The sequence below is a fragment of the Rhinatrema bivittatum genome, chromosome 2 (genome assembly GCF_901001135.1).
Source record: "Rhinatrema bivittatum chromosome 2, aRhiBiv1.1, whole genome shotgun sequence".
Taxonomy (NCBI): Eukaryota; Metazoa; Chordata; class Amphibia; order Gymnophiona; family Rhinatrematidae; genus Rhinatrema; species Rhinatrema bivittatum.
The window spans coordinates 103,623,860-103,644,398 of NC_042616.1; the positions used below are offsets into that span (position 1 = coordinate 103,623,860).

The 20,539-nt window shown below is 46.5% G+C and overlaps 1 protein-coding gene across 3 annotated transcripts in view; it reads right to left on the reverse strand.

The window, feature by feature from the left end:
* NCAPG2 (non-SMC condensin II complex subunit G2) overlaps positions 1 to 20,539 on the reverse strand; it is a 327,980-nt gene that overhangs the window by 52,147 nt on the left and 255,294 nt on the right. For all 3 annotated transcript variants that reach the window (XM_029588506.1, XM_029588507.1, XM_029588508.1), the window contains one exon: positions 14,732 to 14,922. In XM_029588506.1, coding sequence (XP_029444366.1) covers positions 14,732 to 14,922 — 191 coding nt within the window. The remainder of the gene's footprint in view (positions 1 to 14,731; positions 14,923 to 20,539) is intronic.

The window sequence follows — 20,539 nt, forward strand, 5'->3', positions numbered from 1 at the left end:
AGGTTCCCTTCTTTTATGTCCTGGGACATGTTTCTTGGGTGGTTTTGGAGCCTTATGAGTCGATGGAGTCTAGTCTGTATGCTTTTTGTGATGAGTTGGCAGCAAAATGCGTCGAAGTACAATGGCTATGCTTCCAGCCCAAAACCTGGCTTGCTTTAGCTGAGCTGGGTGCATTGATGCGCCGGTGTTGATGCTTCGATGTGCTGGAGTGTTGAGGCTGCGCTGATGCACGCACTTGATGCGGTCAATGCACTTGGTAGCTTCGACGTCCTGGGAGCGTCGCCGGCTCCAGATGATAACTTTTTTGCCGGCGCAATCGACACAGTATGGCCCAGCGATGCTGCTCGCGGCCGCGCCAACTCCTTCGGCGGACACTGCGGCCCCAGGGAGGATTTTGACAACTCCTCGGAGGGAGCATAAGCTCCTATCGTCTGTTTTCTTAATTCTTCTATTTTTGCTCTCCTTTGACGTTGTGCTCTGGGGGACATCTGTCTGCAGCCAGCACAAGTACTTTGGTCATGCTGGGGCCCCAGACATATGTAACATGAAACATGTCTATCCGTGACAGACATGATTTTACCACAGTCACAGAATCTGAAGCCTGGATGAGGCATTTTGAAGAGAATTTGATCAAATTCTTTGAGAAGTAGTTAAGCCTAACTACTGAGAAGGGATTAGACTTTCAGAAAATCTTTTTACAAATCAAACTGTTCTCTAAGAAAAAAGGAGACTGAGAGCTCCGCATGCTGTGGAAAAAAAACGGACTGAGGAGACTCTGCAGAGGGGAGGGGGAGATGCCAAGCAGGCACACAGTGCAGCAAGACTTAGAATACTTTGAGAGCTCCGTCACCTATAGGACGTCCCAGACAGCATGGCTAATTCAGCTGCTTATCTACATGAAAAAAAGGAGATGAAGAATATGAAAGATAAAGAGGTCATGAATATAGGCAAGTTTGTTGGAAATAGAGTGGGCATTCCACAAGAGCACAGAAAAGGGAGAGAGAGAAGGGGAATAGTAATAAGATTGGAGGGGGTAACTGTTTGATATACACTGATGGGGTGAAAGTTGCCTTGGAGGGCCACTATTGGAATTGATAATAGCAAGAGCAGGCGAATATGAAGGAAAGAGGTAGAGGTGTGACAACAGTGAGACGGATGAGATGCTGTCAGAGAGAGTGGGGATGGCTGGATGGAAACAGTGGACAGAGCAGATGACAGACTGGCAGGTGAGATAACAAATGCAGAAAATGGAAAAGATGAATTTGGTATTAGTAGTGGTTTACAGCAGGAAATTAGATTGGGGAGGATTAGCATCAGGAAGAGAAAATGTAGTGGAGCCACAAGAAATAAAGAGAGGCCTGCATCCTCGCTAGTATCTGGCCGGCTGCTTGTAGAATGTGGAGCAAAAGCAGCTCAGGCCAGAGGTAGGTTGTAATGACTTCAGGAGTTGACCACCAAGGCAGCTGGGAGAAGTATGTAGATGGCTATAACCTTCCTAGAGGGTTTTATGATTTAAACTATTTTTTTTAAGTTACCATCTGTTCACCCCGTCAGTTCATTTTTGATATAAGCAACTGCAGCTGAAGAGAAAACAGCAGGCAGCTCAGGAAAGACAAGTGGACTGTGAAAAAGCAGAGTCGCTTACCTGTAACAGGTGTTCTCACAGGACAGCAGGATATTAGTCCTCACACATGGGTGACATCATTAGGATGGAGCCCAATCACGGAACACTTTTGTCAAAGTTTCTATAACTTTGACTGGCACCTACTGGGCATGCCCAGCATGGCATCAACCCTACATCCAGCAGGGGTCCCCCTTCAGTCTCGTGTATAGCAAAAAGTACGTGCGAAAAATAAAATAAATCTCAAGTGAACCCAACTCCGCGGGGTGGCGGGCAGGTTTCGTGAGGACTAACATCCTGCTGTCCTGTGAGAACACCTGTTACAGGTAAGCAACTCTGCTTTCTCACAGCACAAGCAGGATGGTAGTTCTCACACATGGGTGAGTAGCGAGCTGAGGATGCCCGAGCAATGCACCAAGTGCACTAAAGACGTGCAACAGGCACAACAACAGGGGTGAATTTGGGTAGGAGAGCATCCTGAAAACCCTGAACGGGTCGCTGGTAGGATGTTGGGTAGTTAAGCTAAGAATAGTTGCGTAGAACAGAATGGCCAAAAATGGAATCTTGCCTGCCAGCCTTATCTAAGCAATAATGGGCTGCGAAGGTATGGAGAGAGCTCCAGGTCATAGCTTTACAAATATCAATAAGTGGCACCGAACGAAGGTGTGCCACTGAGGTTACCACGGCCCTAACAGAGTGTGCTTTCACACGGTTTTGTAGCAGAATGCCTGCTTGCTGGTAGCAAAAGGAGATACAGTCCGCCAACCAGGAGGAAAGGGTCTGTTTTCCCATTGGATTTCCCAATTTGATGTTATTGCAAGAAACAAACAATTGAGTGGACTTCCTGTGGGCTGACGTGAGCTCTAGATAAAAGGCTAGGGCACGTTTGCAGTCCAGGGAATGAAGAGCCTGTTCTCCTGGGTTTGAAAGGGGCCTCAGAAAGAAAGTAGGTAAGATGATGGATTGATTAAGATGAAATTCTGACACTACCTTTGGTAAAAACTTAGGGTGTGTACGGAGGACCACTCTGTCATGCAGAATTTTGGTGTAAGGCGGGTAGCAGACTAATGCCTGTAACTCACTAACTCTGCGAGCGGATGTGATAGTGAGAAGAAAAATCACTTTCCAAGTGAGATAGCGGAGATTGCAAGAGTGGAGAGACTCAAACGGAGGTTTCATGAACCGTCCTAAGACCACGTTAAGGTCCCAAGCAGGGGCCGGAGGGCGCAATGGAGGTTTCAGGTGGAACAAACCTCTCTTGAAGCATGTGACTAAAGGGTTGTGTCGAAATAGAGATATCTCCCATGCCGTGGAAAGCGGCTACTGCACTGACATGCACCCTTATAGAGGACTTTTTCAGGCCTGACTCGGACAGGTGCCAGAGATAGTCCAGAAACTTTGTGGTGGAACAAGTGAAGGGGTCTATGGACATGGACGTGCACCAGACTGTAAACCTTTTCCACTTAGAATGATAAGACCGCTTCGTGGAAGGCTTTCGTGAAGCTACCAGGACTCAGGATACAGACTGAAAGCTTAAGGGGTTGAAGTATTAACCTTTCAACATCCAGGCTGTCAACGACAGGGCCTGGAGATTGGGATGGCGTAGGCACCCGTTGTTCTGAGTTATCAGAAGCTGATCCTTCCCTCGAAGGATGCGCCGGCGAACTGATAGGTCCCGGAGGATTGGGAACCAGACTTGGCGTGGCAGGTGAGAGGCTATTAGAATCATTAAACTCTTGTCCCTTTGTAACTTCACGAGAGTCTTCGATATGAGTGGAAGTAGAGGGTACGCGTAGAGGAGACCACTGGACCATGAGAGGACAAAGGCTTCCCTCGGCTGTGAGTGGCGACTGCGAGTGAGCGAGCAGAAGCTTTCTACTTTGCGGTTGTGAATGGACGCAAATAGATCTATTTGTGGATAACCCCAAAGTTGGAAGATTGTGTCCACTACCATGGGGTTGAGATACCATTTGTGCGGATGAAAGGTCCGGCTCAACCTGTCCTCCAGAACATTGTCCACGCCCGCCAAGTAGGTTGCTCTGAGGTACATGGAGTGGGAAAGAGCCCACGCCCATATCTGTGCAGCTTCCTGACACAGAAGGTAGGAGCCCGTTCCTTCTTGCTTGTTAATGTACCACATCGCTACCTGGTTGTTTGAATCAGGATGGTTTTGTTTGAGAGGCAATCCTGAAAGACTGAGGGCATATCGGATCGCTCAAAGTTCCAGGAAATTTATCTGATGTCTGGCTTCCTCTGGAGACCAGGGACCCTGAGCCTGTAGGTCGTCGACATGAGCACCCCAACCTAGATTGGAGGCGTCCGTTGTTATGGTAAGCCTGAGTCCAGTGGGACTTCAGAGTCCACTGCATGACTCTTATGGCAAGGCGTGTCATTGGAGTGACATGCACAGAGGATGCCATGTGACTCAATAAAATGAGGAAATGACGAGCTGTCGAGGAATGTCAACTCTGGAGACATTGTGCGAGGGATATGAGAGTACGAGCTCGATCCTGAGGGAGGAATGCTTTTGCCTGCATGGTGTTCAGGTCGGCTCCTATGAAGGATAGGGTTTGAGACAGAACTAAGCTGGACTTGGGGTAGTTGATCAGAAACCAGAGAAACAGCAATGTATGGATAGTTAGACGTAAGGAGGCTAGTGCATCCCTTTGAGTTGGAGCCCTTATCAGCCAATCGTCGAGATAAGGGTAGACATGGATGCCTTGACATCTCAGGTAGGCCGCGACCACTACGAGGCACTTGGTAAAGACTCGAGGTGTGGATGCTAGGCCATACGGCAGTACCCGGTACTGAAAGTGCCGGGGCCGACCAGGAATCGAAGGAATTTGTGGTGAGACGGAGTGATCGAGATGTGTGTATACGCGTCCTGAAGATCTAGAGAGCAAAGCCAATCTCCTCTTTGTAGAAGAGGAAGAATAGAGCCCAAGGTTACCATCCAGAACTTTTCCTTCTGCAGATATTTGTTTAAGGCACGCAGGTCCAGTACTGGAAGAATGACCCCCTGACTTTTTTGGGATGAGGAAATACCTGAATAGAACCCCTTCTGGGAGAGGGGCACTGGTACTACTGCCCGGGATTTCAGGAGGGTTGAAACTTCCTCCTCCAGAAGAGAGGCATGGTCAGATGATCCCCACGTCGGCCGAGGTGGGGAGTCTGCTGGTACAGACAGGAAGTTGAGATGGTAACCTTGGGTCAGAACAGCAAGTACCCACTGATCTGAAGTGATCGTGTGTCATATGTTGGTGAAGTGGCACAACCAACCGCCGACGGGTACGGACGGTAGAGGAGGTTGGCTTATGCTCTCCAGCGAGGAGTCAAAATCCAGCAGCTGGGCCCGGTGGAGGGGCTGGCTGAGTCTTCTGAGGCCGGGATTGTTTGGCCTGACCTTTCTGGTAAGGTCTGGAGGGGCGACAGAGTAGCAGGAGGATAATATTCCGTGGCTTGAAGGATGGCCGCTTAAGAGTCTCTTCAGAATGTCCTTTTAGAAGTGGATGGGAAATCAGATGGCACGAACGAAAGCTGGCGTAACATCTCGTGGTGGTCTTTGAGCTGTGCTACAGTCTCCTGGATTTTGTCCCCGAAGAGATTGTCTCCAGTGCAGGGCAGGTCAGCCAATCGCCTTGTACCTCTGGTCTTAAGTCAGAGGACTTCAGCCAGGCCCACCTTTGTGCACTAATTCCCGCTGCGGACACCCTAGAGGCAGTGTCAAAGATATCATGGGCAGCGCAGACCTCGTGCTTGCCAGCATCTAGACCTTTCTAAGCCAAGGCATTCAGATGATCCTGAAGCTGGCCGGGTCATGTATAACTGGTAGGAAGCAATACGAGAAATAAGTATTGATCCATAGAAAACACAACGGCCAAATGCATCGAGGGACCTCTGTTCTTTCCCTAGAGGAATGGAAGAATGAGGTTTAAAACATCATGCTTTTTTCTGGTCTGACTCCAGAACCACAGAATGGCGATCCAGCTCTGGTTTTTGGAAACCAGGGGTTGTCTGTACCAGGTAGGTGGCATCTGTTTTAAGATTTACCGGTGGTACAGAGCCTGGATGCTCCCAATTTCTCTTCAGCAAGTCCAAGAGAACTTCATGAACAGGTATGGACATGATCTCCTTGGGTGCATCTACGAATTCGAGCACTTCCAGCATTTTATGTCTGGAGTCCTCTTCTGTCTGAAGTTGGGATGGTATGGCTTCAGACATTTCCTTTATAAAATTAATAAAGGACAGGTTCTATGGAGGAGAACATCTTCTCTCCTCAGGTGGAGACTGCTCTGAAGGTAGATCATCAGTATCCTAGGAAGAATCACTGGTCCAAGGATTGTAAGGTTGATCACCGGCTCAGATAGGATCTCCAGAGGGGAGTAATGGTGCTATTCCTGAAGAATCAGGCCTAGGAACAGATGGCATCGGAGGTGGCACTAACAGCATCGATGGTGACATCGATTGAGGATGATGCAATATTGATGGCAGAATAGGCAAGATCCCAGACAGTACGGGGATAGGTTCCGGCATCAGTGTTTCCTCGTCTTCCGATGACAAAGGTATCTGCGTGGAAGGCGGTGGACAAACCGGTATCTGTTCCATCGGTGGAAGGGCATCGATCAGCACATCCAGTCTGCCAAGTAGTGGCGCGAGCACCGTGGGTATCGGATCGGTGACTGGGGCTGGCATTGGTGTCGGCGCCGATGGAGGTTGGAAGCCCTGCAGTGCCTTCCGTTGGCCTCTTGGATCATCCGATCCAATTCCTCATGGAAGCCTGGGGCATGCAACCCCAGCTCCGGAGTAGGAAGCAATACTGGCGTAGCCGGAGGGTCCACCGGTGAAAGTGGAGTCGCGGCTCCCGGCACCAATGAAGGTGGGGGAACGCCTCGGTGACCCAGTCGCAGAGGAAAATGGGGCCTTCTCTGCACGGGATTTCTTTGTTGGTGGCTCTGTCGGCGCCGATGCAGAGGGCTTGCCTAGATCAGCGGTTTGAGCCTTCCGATGACGGTGTCGATGCTTTTCACGATATTTTCTTTGGTCCTTCTCCGGAGCCGATGAGGAAGAAGTCATCACCTTCGGAGCAGTAGATGCCGGTTGGGCAGAACCGGTGTCCAGCTGCTGGCGAGAGGTCGATGGCACCGGCTCAGACGATGTCGAAGCGGTCGATGGAATCTGAGGCTTTGCCTAAAAAAGAAATGGAGAAATTACTTACCTGATAATTTCGTTTTCCTTAGTGTAGACAGATGGACTCAGGACCAATGGGTATAGTGTACTCCTGATAGCAGTTGGAGACGGATCAGATTTCAATCTGACTTCAGCCCTAGTACATATACCCCTGCAGGAAATACAGCTCTTCAGTATTCTCCTCGAAAAGCATTGTGGATATATGTATGACTGAATAATTTGAATAACTTGATTAAACTTTATAACTTGGATAACTTGGATAACTTGATTAATTTGAACTGGTTGAATTGGCTACAGCTGGAGACCATCCGTGCCCTCAACCGAGAAACGTCGAAACCCAGTAGGGTGGGTGTACTAAATGAAAGAAAGTAGGGCTTACCCGTGAATCACTCGCTCATGGGGATGTCACCCGAGAATTCCATGAGTAACGGCAGCCGTGGGTGGGATGCTGAGTCCATCTGTCTACACTAAGGAAAACGAAATTATCAGGTAAGTAATTTCTCCATTTCCTAGCGTTTAGCAGATGGACTCAGGACCAATGGGATGTATAAAAGCTACTCCCAAACAAGGTGGGAGGCTGACCGTGACCCACTTAGTACTGCCCTTACAAATGCTGTGTCCTCCCGAGCCAGAACATCCAGGCTGTAAAACCTGGAGAAGGTGTGGATGGAGGACCATGTCGCCGCCCTGCAGATCTCGGCGGGTGACAGCATCTTGGTTTCCGCCCAGGACACTACCTGAGCTCTAGTCGAATGGGCCTTGACTTGTAAAGGTGGTGGTTTGCCTGCTTCTACGTAGGCTGCCTTGTTGACTTCTTTGATCCAGAGGGCTATGGTTGCTCGCGAGGCCGCTTCCCCTTGCTTCTTCCCGCTGTGAAGGACGAATAGATGGTCCATCTTTCATACGGGTTCTGACCTTTCCAGGTATCGGACTAGGAGTCTGCCGATGTTGAGATGGCGTAGACTTCAAGCCTCTTCTGAATTCTTATGCTCATCTGGCGATGGTAGTGAGATGGAAGTGAGACACCATTTTGGGGAGGAACAACAGAACTGAGCATAACTGGATGGTTCCCGGGGTGAGTCTGAGGAACGGCTCCCAGCAGGACAGTGCTTGTAGCTCGGATATACGACGGACTGAACAGACTGCCAGCAGGAAGGTCGTCTTCAATGTTAATAGTCGGAGAGACAGGCCGCGGAGAGGTCTGAAGGAGGTTCCTGCTAGGAAATCTAGGACCAGGTTGAGGTTCCAAAGAGTCACCGGCCACTTTAGGGGTGGTCGGATGTGCTTGACTCCTTTTAGGAAGCGGGAGACATCCGGGTGAGAGGCTATGCTGCCGCTCTCGGTTCCGTAGCATGACAATGGGCCACCTGTACCTTGATGGAGTTGAGGGACAATCCCTTCTGTAGGCCGATCTGTAGGAATTCCCAAATCGCAGGAATTTTGACTGAACATGGTATGATGTCATGGTCCTCGCACCAGGTTTCGAACACTCTCCAAATCCTTATGTATGTTAGGGATGTGGAGAACTTGCGTGCTTGGAGTAGGGTGTCAATTACTGCCCCCGAGTATCCTCTCCTCCTTAGGCGAGTCCTCTCAATGGCCAGACCATAAGAGAATCGAGCTGGATCCTCGTGGAGGATCGGTCCCTGTTGGAGCAGGTCTGTGTGTGGAGGTAGCGGCAGGGGGTTCCCTGCCAGCAGTCTTCGCATGTCTGCGTACCACGGTCTTCTTCGCCAGTCCAGGGCCACTAGAAGTACTGGTCTCCTGTGGTGGTCTATCTTGTGGATGATCGCGCCCAATAGGGACCATGGCAGGAAGACGTATAACAGTCTCCTATGGCCAGGTCTGTACCTGGATATAGATTCCCTGGGACTGAGGTTCCCGTCTGCGGCTGAAGAAACTGGGTACCTGGGCGTTGGACCGGTTTGCCAGGAGGTGCATGGTTGGTGTTCCCCAACGGTTTACTATCAATTGGAATGCTGTGGTTGAAAGCATCCATTCTCCTGGATCTAGACTTTCTCTGCTGAGGTAGTCCACCGCGACATTGTCTTTCCCGGAAATGTGAACGGCCGAGATCTCTTGAAGATTCACTTCCGCCCATGGCATTTATTTCTAGAGACACCTGTTGGCTTCTGGTTCCTCCCTGCCGGTTGATGTAGGCCACTGTTGTGGCACTGTCTGACATTACTGTGACCACTTTGCCTCGGAGTCTGTGACCGAACCTTAGGCAGGCTAGTCTGACTGCCCAGGCTTCTAGGCGATTGATATTCCATCCAGACTCTTCTTTGTTCCACTGCCCTTGGGCGGTTAGCTCCTGGCAGTGTGCTCCCCCATCCTTGTAGGCTGGCATCTGTGGTGAGTAGGATCCAGGTTGGGGAGGATAGTCTCGTTCCCTGGCTCAGATGGCCTTCTTGTAGCCACCATCGTAGTTGGGCTCGAACTCTGTCCGGGAGCTGAAGCCATACGGTGTAATTCTGGGACAGTGGATTCCATTGTGATAGTAGTGAGCGTTGTAGGGGTCTCATGTGAGCTCGTGCCCATGGGACTACTTCCAGTGTGGATGCCATGAGGCCGAGAACTTGTAGGTAATCCCATGCTGTGAGGAGAAGTTCGCTCAACAGGGTCATCAGTTTTGATCTTCTTATCGGTGTCAGGATGACCTTGTCTTGTTTGGTGTCGAACCGGACTCCCAAGTATTCTAGAGATTGGGAAGGCTGCAGGCAGCTCTTTTTTGTGTTGCCCACCCACCCAAGGCTCTCCAGTACAGTTTTGACTCTGTTGGTTGCCTGGTGGCTTTCCTCTGGGGATTTCGCTCTGATCAGGCAATCGTCTAGATAAGGGTGCACGCAGATTCCTTCCTCAGTGTTGCTGCCACCACCACTATGATCTTGGTGAACATCCGGGGTGCAGTGGCTAACCCGAAAGGTAATGCCCGAAACTGGTAGTGACGGCCCAGGATCGAGAAGCGTAGAAAACGCAGATGCCCTTGATGGATCGGAATGTGTAGGTAGGCTTCCAACAGATCCAGGGAGGTATCGCCCTTAGTACGAGCATAGGGTTTCCATGCAGAAGCGAGGAATCTTCAGGTGACGGTTGACCGCCTTGAGGTCCAGGATAGGTCTGAACGTTCCTTCCTTCTTGGGAACGATAAAATAGATGAAATAATGGCCAGCATTTATTTGTTGTGGAGACACCAGTGTTATAGCCGCTAAGGCAAGTAATCTGGTCAGTGTAGCTTCCACTACCATTCTCATGGAAGGGTCGTGGCAGGGAGATTCCACAAACTTGTCCGGAGGGAGGTGGTGGAAATCCAAGTAATATCCCTCTTGGATAGGACCCACTTGTCCGAAGTTATCTCGACCCATCTTTGGTAGAATAGAGCCAGTATGCCCCCTATGGCTTCTTCCTTTGGATGAGTCAGCTGATTTTCATTGTGGGGTGTGGTTGGGGCCTGGGCCCGAGCTGGCTTCCCTTTTATTGTGCTTGTTCCGAAAGGACTGGCTCCAGCCTGTGGGGCGGGCCACTTGATATGAGCTTCTATATGGGTTGAGGCACTGTGATCCTCTGCCCCTGGAGGTCTGGGGGAAGGATCGCTGGTTTCTCTTATTCCTGTCCTCTGGTAGCCGCGGCAGTGGGGACTCGCCCATTTGTTGGCTAGTTTCTCTAGTTCGCTTCCGAACAGGAGTGTTCCCTTGAAAGGCATCCCTGTGAGTCTCGTTTTGGAAGATGCATTGGCTGACTAGTTTCGGAGCCAGATTTGTCTTCTGGCTGCCATGCTAGATGAGACTCCTCTAGCTGCTGTGCGTACCAGATCCGAAGCGGCATCCATGAGGAATGATACAGCTGGTTCCAGGGCTTCCCCAGGAGTGTTGTTCCTGGTCTGTGCTAAGCAGGCGCGTGTCACCACGGCCCAGCAGGCCGCGATCTGTAAAGACAGAGCGGAGATGTCAAAGGACTGTTTGAGGATAGATTCCAGACAACTGTCTTGAGCATCCTTGAGTGCTGCTCTTCCCTCCACCGGGATAGTAGTGCGCTTCGAGATTGGATGCCATGGTCTGCGCACTTTCGGACATGCCAGGAGACCTTTGGCGGCTGGGTCCAGAGGGTACATGGCTGCCAGAGCCCAGCCCCCTTTGAACGTGGTTTCTGGGGCATCCCATTCCAGGTCAATTAGTTGCTGGACGGCTTGTAATGGTGGGAAATGGCGAGAGGTCTGACAGAGTCCCTCCAAAAGTGGGTTCGTCTTAGGTTCCCCCAAGACACGTGCCTGGGATGGCAAGCTCTTAAGCTGTGTGTGACCGGGTCTGGAAGCTCGTCCTTGGTGAAGAAGTGTCTTATGGTTCGATGGGGTTCTGTCCCCGGAGAGAGTTTCCCTTCCTCCAGGGGTTCTGACTCCTCATCTGAGATGTCTGTGTCCCCGAAGGTGGGGCTTCTGGGCAGTGGGATCACTTCCCTGGGCATAGAGGGTCCTGGCATGTTGAGGTCCTCTGGTGGAGCCTGAGGTCGTATTAACGGAGCCCCCGGTTGCATGTGGACGAAGGTATGCAGACCTTTGAAGAATTCCACCCAGGAGATAGATGCTGGGTCTAGACTAGGGGGTGCCATGTCCCTGGGGGAGCCCCGTTTGAGGGGGTGTGTGTACCGCTGTGTAATGCTAGGTCCAGCGTACTGCTCGAGAGGCTGGGGTCCGGTACCGCCTGGGGAGGGCCATGAATTGGAGCTCCTAGGGCCTCTTCGCACTGTATACCCAGGGCCGTGGCGTTTTCATGCTGTGCAGCTCTAATATGGCATGGGGCAAAGGCCCTGAGCTTTGAGTCAATTTTCCAGTGGTGCCATGGCTTGTGCGCCTACCATACAGTTGTGCGCTCCGGTTTGCAAAGTTGCGCGCTTAGGTTTGGTGTGCGCGTGCCAGAAGATGTGCGCAGTGTTGTGCGCACAGGTCGAAATTATGTGCCAGGCACAGTACGCGCATGGCTAAGCGCGTCGCTTGTGCGCCCGGTACTTGTGTGTGCGACGTTGTGCGCACAAGGTATTTGTGCGCACAAATCAAAACGGCGGACAGGGCAGCGAACAGAGCCAAAATGGTGACGGCGACCACGCGGACAATATGGCGACCACCTCGGAGGGTCTCCATGTGGAAGGGCCCTCGGATCTGACCAGGGTCTAGCCCTGCTAGGGCCAATCAATCCGATGGCACTGGTCCGGGCTGGCGACCTGTGCATCTCCTCGAGCTTCGGAAACCGGAGACTTTTAAATAGATTTCTACCTTACCTTGTCTCGGCGCTTCCTGGTTTTGTTCCGGGCAGTCTCCGGCTGCGGGGGGAGAGGGAAAATACCTTCACCGCCGCGCTCGAGGTTGCACCCTCTGCCTCTCAGCCTCACCCAATGTCAGGAGCTAGGTCCCCACTGAGTGTCGGCTGCCGGACCGAGGCTTACCTCAGAGGGATCGCGGAAATCACCTCGGGAATTCTCAACTGGGGGAGGGTCCCAACACGTGTCACCGCAAGAGAACGGGGCTCGCTGTAGAGGTAAGATTTTCTTCTGTAAAATTACTCTAACGTTGTGCTAGCGTGCATAGAGTCCCTAACTGCTATGGAGACGGAAAATACTGAAGAGCTGCACCTTCCTGCAAGGGTATATGTACTAGGGCTGACAGTCAGATTGAAATCTGATCCGTCTCCAACTGCTATCAGGAGTATACTATACCCATTGGTCCTGAGTCCATCTGCTACACGCTAGGAAACTTCATTTTCTCTGAGCAGGCCTTACGGCCCTTCGGTGTCATTTGGGCACATTTGGTGCAAGTTAGGATGTCATGGTCGAACCCCAAACATAACACACAAAACCTATGCGGGTCTTTGATGGACATTGTCAGAGGATAGTCTGAGCACCGACGAAAACCAGACTCCATGGCTTCGACAAAAATTTAGCTGTGGTGCGGTCGATGGCCAGTAGGCCCTGAAGGGAAAACTCAACGGGAATTGACTGCAAACGAGGGTAAAGCCTTCCCTTTCAACTGCGGAGTACGGAATCGATAGGGGGACCCTGATGGGGTAGAATTTTTTGAAAATTTGGAAAAAGTTCCGTGAGGAAAATTCCGGTCACAAATCTCTAGAGATCTCCTTAACCTGCGTGTTCTGCAGAAAAAAAAAAGAGACTGAAGGGGTCCCCTGCTGGATGCAGGGTTGGTGCCATGCTGGGCATGCCCAGCAGGTGCCAGTCAAAGTTATAGAAACTTTGACAAAAGTGTTCCGTGATTGGGCTCCATACTAATGATGTCACCCATTTGTGAGGACTACCATCCTGCTTGTCCTGTGAGAATATATAAATATATTACCTTTGGACAAATCGCATTTTCACGTGTGTTAATGCTTTTTCGCAATAAGTGCCATAACAGATGGCGGGATGCAAATTTTTAAAAGGGGAGGGATTGGGACAGAGTCAGGGGCGGGATTTCCGAAAAAGTGGGCTGGCTTCACACTTTGCGAAGCCATAACGGACAATAGTGCAGTTTTAACACCAAAAATAACTACACCTTTTTCAATTGTGTTAAGCTGTGTGATATTGTGCGTTATGCCCATAATACAATTCGTGATGGTGTTTCGCAAATGCCGTTTTGGCATTTTTAGGCTGGGGGAGGGACAGAGATATGAGAGAGAGACAGACAGACACACACACACACACACACACTCTGGAGTGGCATCATAGTAAGCAGCTATTTATACTACAATAGGAGGTCCACCTAGTAACTCGAGGTGAGGTTTAGGTAGTAATGTAGGGGTTAGGGGCCACCTTTGACATGCAGAGTGAATTGTACGAACAGAACAGTACACTCTTGTGAAGATTTGATGTCCTTCAGAGTGAGGAAACTCACACAAAGATGAGATTTGTACAATGTTCTCTCAACCTAGCTTATTCAGGTAGAGAGCCCATCAAACTAAGGTGAGAGAACATTGCACAAATCTCATCTTTGTGTGAGTTTCCTCACTCCGAAGGACATCAAATCTTCACAAGAGTGTACTGTTCTGTTCGTACATCTTACTCTGCATGTAAAAGTGGCCCCTGACCTCTACACTACTACGTAAACCTCTCCTTGAGTTACTAGGTGGGCCTTCTATAGAGATATAAATAGCTTACTACTACAAGGGCCTTGTAGATTCTCTCTCTCAACCCCCTCCCCCACCAAGTGGTGAAATGAGCACTTTGAGCTAAGAAAATACAATTATCGCAATGTGTGAAAAGTTAATGCACTTTGCGGTAATACCTATTCGAAGTGCTGATGTAGCACACATGTCGATAATTAGGAATTAACATAAAACACACCCCTTTTTCTACTGCATGCGATATTTAAAGCAATTTCATAAATCCAGCTCTTAGATTGTAAACCCTCAGGGGACAAAGTAAAACTTACTGTATCTGAATGCAACTTGCTTTGAGCTACCAGTAAAAATAGAGCTAAATCTAAAATAAATAGGTTAGCAAATATCTTTCTTCAAAGTATTTTATTAATTTAATTTCAAGCATTTATATGCTACCTTCACCAAAAAAATAATCCTTCAAAGCAGACTACAAATCAAAATACTGCCAACAGAAAAGAACCAACAGTGAAATACAATATACGTAATTATTACTAAAGTACAATTAAACTAAATCCTATCATTGTTATTTTAGATTTAGTTTAAACAGTCTTCAGCTTTTCCCATTATATTCCTATAAAAGTATTCTGAAGCAGAATAAAAATGTTCACTTTAAAGATTGAGGGTATAGTCTAAATTCTCTCTTGCATGGTACATGTACAGCAACAAGCATCAGAAAAACTTCAAAAATGGATTGTAGCATCACTGTGGGTAAAGTAATGTTTACTGATCTATAATTATTTTTCCTAATTCAGCATTATAACCTTGCAGCAGAAGAAACAAATACCTGCAGGGCTTGTTCCCGATCTTTTCTTAACCTGCGTGCCACGTTTTCTAAAATTTTCTGGAACACCTTCTGGACAACAGCAAAATTTGTTGCACTCTCTGCATTTGCACTATGAATGCTCTGAGCCAAATAAATCTCCGTTATCTCTTTCAGAATGGAAAGGAGCATTGGTATAGAAAACCATCCTCTCTCTAGAAAAATCCATAAAATACAGAGACAAAATTAGATTTATCCATATTATTTCCAATGCACCTATATTTATAAAAATGCAATAAAAGTTAATGCAAGTTCAAAATTAAAATAAGCAGATTGTAAAAAACTATTAATCCAAATAATTTCAAAAGTAACTATTTATAATTATTTACTGAGTGCACTGTTCTGTTTAATCTGTTAATATTTTAATTTAATTGAATTCTATTGCTCATAGCCTGCCTTACCAGGCCTATGCTCAAAGCAGATATTCATAGTAACATAGTAAATGACAATAGAAAGACCAAGTGGTCCATCTAATCTGCCCAGCAACATAAGAGTAATAACTACCGCTCCAAGCAGGTTACCATAAAATACTGCTACATGCAGGTTACCATTTTTCTTCATTTATATCCTTTAGGCATTAGGGATCCTCTGTGTTTATCCCACACACTTTTTGGCATTGACACAGCATAATAAACACACATCATGTCCACAAACATAAAACAAACCATAACCACAAATGCAAAATCATCAGAAAAAAATCTTAACACACAATAATACTGCATATAGACCTGGCAAGGGCAATGCTCATAACGGTTTACCCATGTTAATAGCGGTATACCCAGGTAAATTGGCTTATCTGAAACTGCCATTCTTTACTCAGTTAAAATTACATGTGGACTCCCATAGCATGCATACTTTTAGCCAACTTAAGAGGCATTCCTGTGGGCATTCAGTTCAGGGAGGAAAGCAGATTATGTGCAGTGTCTTGTAAAAGTCTTCACACCCTTATATAATTTTCACATTCTGTAGTGTAAAAAATACAAGTCATAATGCATTAAAGTATACGTTTGTTTCTCTGATGTAAACATACTCTACACTTATCATGAAAGAACAATTATAGTAATAGTCCAAACATAATTAACTTTGCACTGTGGAATGGTGTGGTGTTTGCCCATTTTTTTGGCAGAAGGGCTCAAGCTCTTTGAAGTTATCTGTGGATCATCTGTGGACTTCAGTCTTCATGTTTTGCCATATATTTTCTATTGGATTCAGGCCTGGGTTTTGACAGGACCACTCAAGGACATTCACTTTCTTCTTGCTGAGCCACTCCATTGTTGCCTTTACTTTATGCTAAGGATCATTATCCTGCAAAAAGATGAATCTTCTCCCCACTCCCAGGTCTGTGGTAGACTGGAACAGGTTTTCCTCCAGAATCTGGCTATACTTTGCACCATCCATTTTTCCATCAATCTTCACAGGCTTCCCTGTCCCCACTTCTGCGAAGTATCCCTACAACATAATGCTGCCTCCACCAGGCTTTACTGTAGGAATGGTGTTAGCAGGACCATGTGCTATATTTGTTTTATGCCACACATATCACTTATTTATTTTATTTATTTAAAAGTTTTTATATACCGGGACACGTGAAGCACATCACCTCGGTTTACAGATAACAAAAACTTAGCAATCGCTTTACAGATCAACAGATTAACTGAAAAAACAGACAACAATGCAACCAATTATAACATCAACTCTTATGAATACAGTCTAGTATATCTAAGGGAGTAAACAGGTCTGATGCAATAGCAATTCACTTAGTTATGATTCTTGATGAATGTACGTTCAATTCCATAGAGAATGAATTAGGATAAGGAAGGGGCGTGGTGGGAAGGGGGAGACCAAGAGGTAATGGAGGGGATAGGAGTGTATAGGAATTGAACCCAGACAGTTAGTTGTAAGCTTTTCTGAATAACCATGTTTTTAAGTTTTGTTTAAATTTTTTGTGGAATGCTTCTTGGCGTAGGTCAGAGGGCATGCTGTTCCAAATAGTTGATCCTGCTATGATGAACGAACGTGCTTTTGTAGATGCAAGTTTGGTCGTTTTCGGTGAGGGGATCGGTAGTCTGGCTAGATGCTGTGGTCTAGTTGGTCGGAAAGAATCTTTAAAGTGTAGATGTTCCAGGAACCAATTCATATTGTTGTTGTGGATGGCTTTATGTATTAGCGTGATAGCTTTGTATATAATCCTGGATGTAACAGGAAGCCAATGTAGAGCTTGAAGTGCAGGCGTAATGTGTTCGTGGCGGCGTGTGTCAGTAATGATGTGGGCTGCAGCATTTTGCAACATTTGCAATGGTTGTAGCGTTGTTTTAGGTAGGCCTAATAGCAGAGTGTTGCAGTAGTCAATCTTTGATAGTATGGTTGCCTGAAGAACTGTGCGGAAGTCATATGGGTGTAAGAGCGGCTTGATACGTTTTAGGTTGTGGAGCTTGAAAAATCCGTTTTTGACCGTGTCCAGTATGAATTTTTTGAATGTGAGATTGCTGTCAATGATTATTCCCAGGCTGCGTACTTGTTGTGCTATGGGTGGGCTGGTTTGTGTCAGAACCATTTTGCTCATGGTGGTGTTTTTTGAGGGTGAGATGATGAGTAATTCTGTTTTGTTGGTGTTGATAGCCAAGTAATTGTCCGTGAGTGTTTTTTTAATTTCTGATAGCGCTGTATTCCAGGTGATCAGGGCATTATTGAGCGAACTAGTGATGGGAATGATGATCTCTACATCATCTGCGTAAATGAAGTGTTGAAGGCCTAGTTTTGAGAGCAGCTGGCAGAGTGGTGTGAGATAAATATTGAACAGGGTTGATGAAAGCGAGGATCCTTGGGGTACCCCTTGTGCAAGATTTCTTGGCTTGGATTCACATAAACCACTTTTAACACTGTAGGTCCTGTTACTCAAGTATGATTGGAACCATAGTAGCACCGTGCCGGAGATTCCAATTTCTGTGAGGCGAGTAATGAGTGTGTTGTGATTTACCGTATCGAATGCGGCTGATATGTCTAGGAGGGCAAGGATGTATGAGTGACCGGAGTCAAGGGCTTTCAGAAGCAGCTCTGATAGTGATATCAGAAGTGTCTCTGTGCTGTGGAGCTTTCTGAATCCATATTGCGAAGGGAAAAGAACTTGATGCTCATCTAGATATTCAGCGAGTTGTTTATTAATGATTCTTTCCATAATTTTTGCAATGAAGGGAAGGTTTGAGACTGGACGATAGTTTGCTGGGTCAGATGGATCCAAGTTTGATTTTTTAATTGTAGGTGTGATTATTGCATGTTTAAGTTGAGAGGGTACATTTCCTGTTGTAATGGATTTGTTGATAATTCTTGCAATGGGTTTAGCTATTGTGGATCGAATGGAGAGTAGAGTTTTTGTGGGCATTTTATCAGTGGGGTGAAGCGCTGGCCTCATTTTCTTTAGTATTGTTTCTACTTCAATGCTCGTTATCTCAAAGTTGGTAAGTTTTATTTCAAGATTTTTTTGAGAGACTGGATTCAAAGGGTTGGTATGTGTAGATGCCACAGTGAGTTGGAGACTGTTTTTGTGGGTGTTATAATTAGAAATTGAGTTAGTCGCCGCTGGCATGGCCGCTATTAAGGATGATGTAGAGTTAGGCATGGAAGGAACTAATGCAGTTGAGTTAGGCACGGTAGGAGTCTTGAATCGTGTTAAGATGGTTTGAATTTTGTTGTTGAAGTAAGCGGCTATTTCCTCGCATTTTGATTCATCATTGTTGTTTGAGCTTGTGTGGGCTGGAGTAGTCACGAGGCTTTTGACATATTGGAATAGTGTGCGTGGGTTGAATTGGTATTGTTGAATTCTTTCTGCATAGAAGTCCTTTTTTGTTCTGTCTGTGGTTTGCCTGTATTTGTGTAGTAGGGATTTGAATTTTTGTAAAGTTGTCGGGTTAGCACTTAGCACTGAGACCAAAAAGTTCAACTTTGGTCTCCTCAGACCACAAAATCTTCTCCCACATCATGCAGTGCTCTCTAAGTGTTTCTTTGCAAACATAATGCGGAACATAACATGACTTTTCTTCAGTAGTGACTTCCTTCTTTCTATTCTCCCACACAGGCCATGTTTTGTGATGTAATCTTGAACAGTCAACATTTTTTCCCAGACTCAGCCAGAGACTTCTGTAGTTCTTTTCAATTAATTTTAGGACTCACAGTGACCTTATGCAGCTGTTTCCTTAACCCACAGCAAGGACTGTCTGATCACAGTAGTGTCTTGTTGTGCCAGACTTTTTTCACATTACAATGATGGACCTGACCATGCTACAGGCAATATTAAAACATTTACATTTTCTTATAGCCTTCCCTCAGTATGTATCTTTGAATAACATTATCCTGAATCATCTTTTGGCAGTTCCTTGTTGAGTATGTTTGGTCGTTTGCTTCAAACTAATTTCATACAACAGAAAATGTTTGATTCTTCATGCAGGAGTATTCAAATCAACTCACTACTATGACTGGACACAGGTGGAATCAATTTAACTTATGGGCCTTAAGGCAATTTATTTGAACCAGAGCTAACTTACATTTGTTAGGACAAAGAGTGTGACTTATGCAATCAAGTCTTTTAGGTTTTATATTCTTTCAGAATATTTATATCATTGTTCTTTCATGACGATAGTGTAGAATATGCTGTGTAGAGCAGTGAAAAACTCCAGATGGTATACACCCCCGAGTTCTGAAAGAACTCAAAAATGAAATTTCAGATCTATTAGTAAAAATTTATAACCTATCATTAAAATCATCCATTGTACCTGAAGACTGGAGGTTGACTAATGTAACCCCAATATTTAAAAAGGGCTCCAGGGGCGATCCAGGAAACTGCAGACCAGTTAGCTGACTTCAGTGCCAGGAAAAATAGTGGAAAGTGTTCTAAAGATCAAAATTACAGAACATATAAAAAGACATGGTTTTAATGGAACAAAGTCAGCATGGCTTTACCCAAGGCAAGTTTTGCCTCACAAATCTGCTTCTTTAAAGGGGTTAAAAAACATGCAGATAAAGGTGAACCGGTAGATGTAGTGTATTTGGATTTTCATAAGGCATTGACAAAATTCCTCATGAGAGGCTTCGAGGAAAAGTAAAAAGTCATGGGATAGGTGGCGATGTCCTTTCGTGGATTACAAACTGGTTAAAAGACAGGAAACAGTAGGATTAAATGCACTATTTTCTCAGTGGAGGGGGGTGGGCAGTGGAGTGCCTCAGGGATCTGTACTGGGACCAATGTTTTTCAATATATTTATAAATGATCTGGAAAGGAATACGACGAGAGAGGTAATCAAATTTGCAGATGATACAAAATTAAGAGTAGTTAAGAACATGCCATACTGGGTCAGACCAAGGCTCCATCAAGCCCAGCATCCTGTTTCCAACAGTGGCCAGTCCAGGCCATAAGAACCTGGCAAGTACCCAAAAACTAAGTCTATCCATGTTACTGTTGCTAGTAATAGCAGTGGCTATTTTCTAAGTCAACTTAATAGCAGGTAATGGACTTCTCCAAGAACTTATCCAATCCTTTTTTAAACACAGCTACACTAAATGCACTAACCACATCCTCTGGCAACAAATTCCAGAGTTTAATTGTGCATTGAGTGAAAAAGATTAGTTTTAAATGTGCCACATGCTAACTTCATGGAGTGCCCCCTAGTCTTTCAATTATCCGAAACAGTAAATAACCGATTCACATTTACAAGTTCTAGACCTCTCATGATTTTAAAACCCCTCTATCATATTTCTATCAGCCATCTCTTCTCCAAGCTGAAA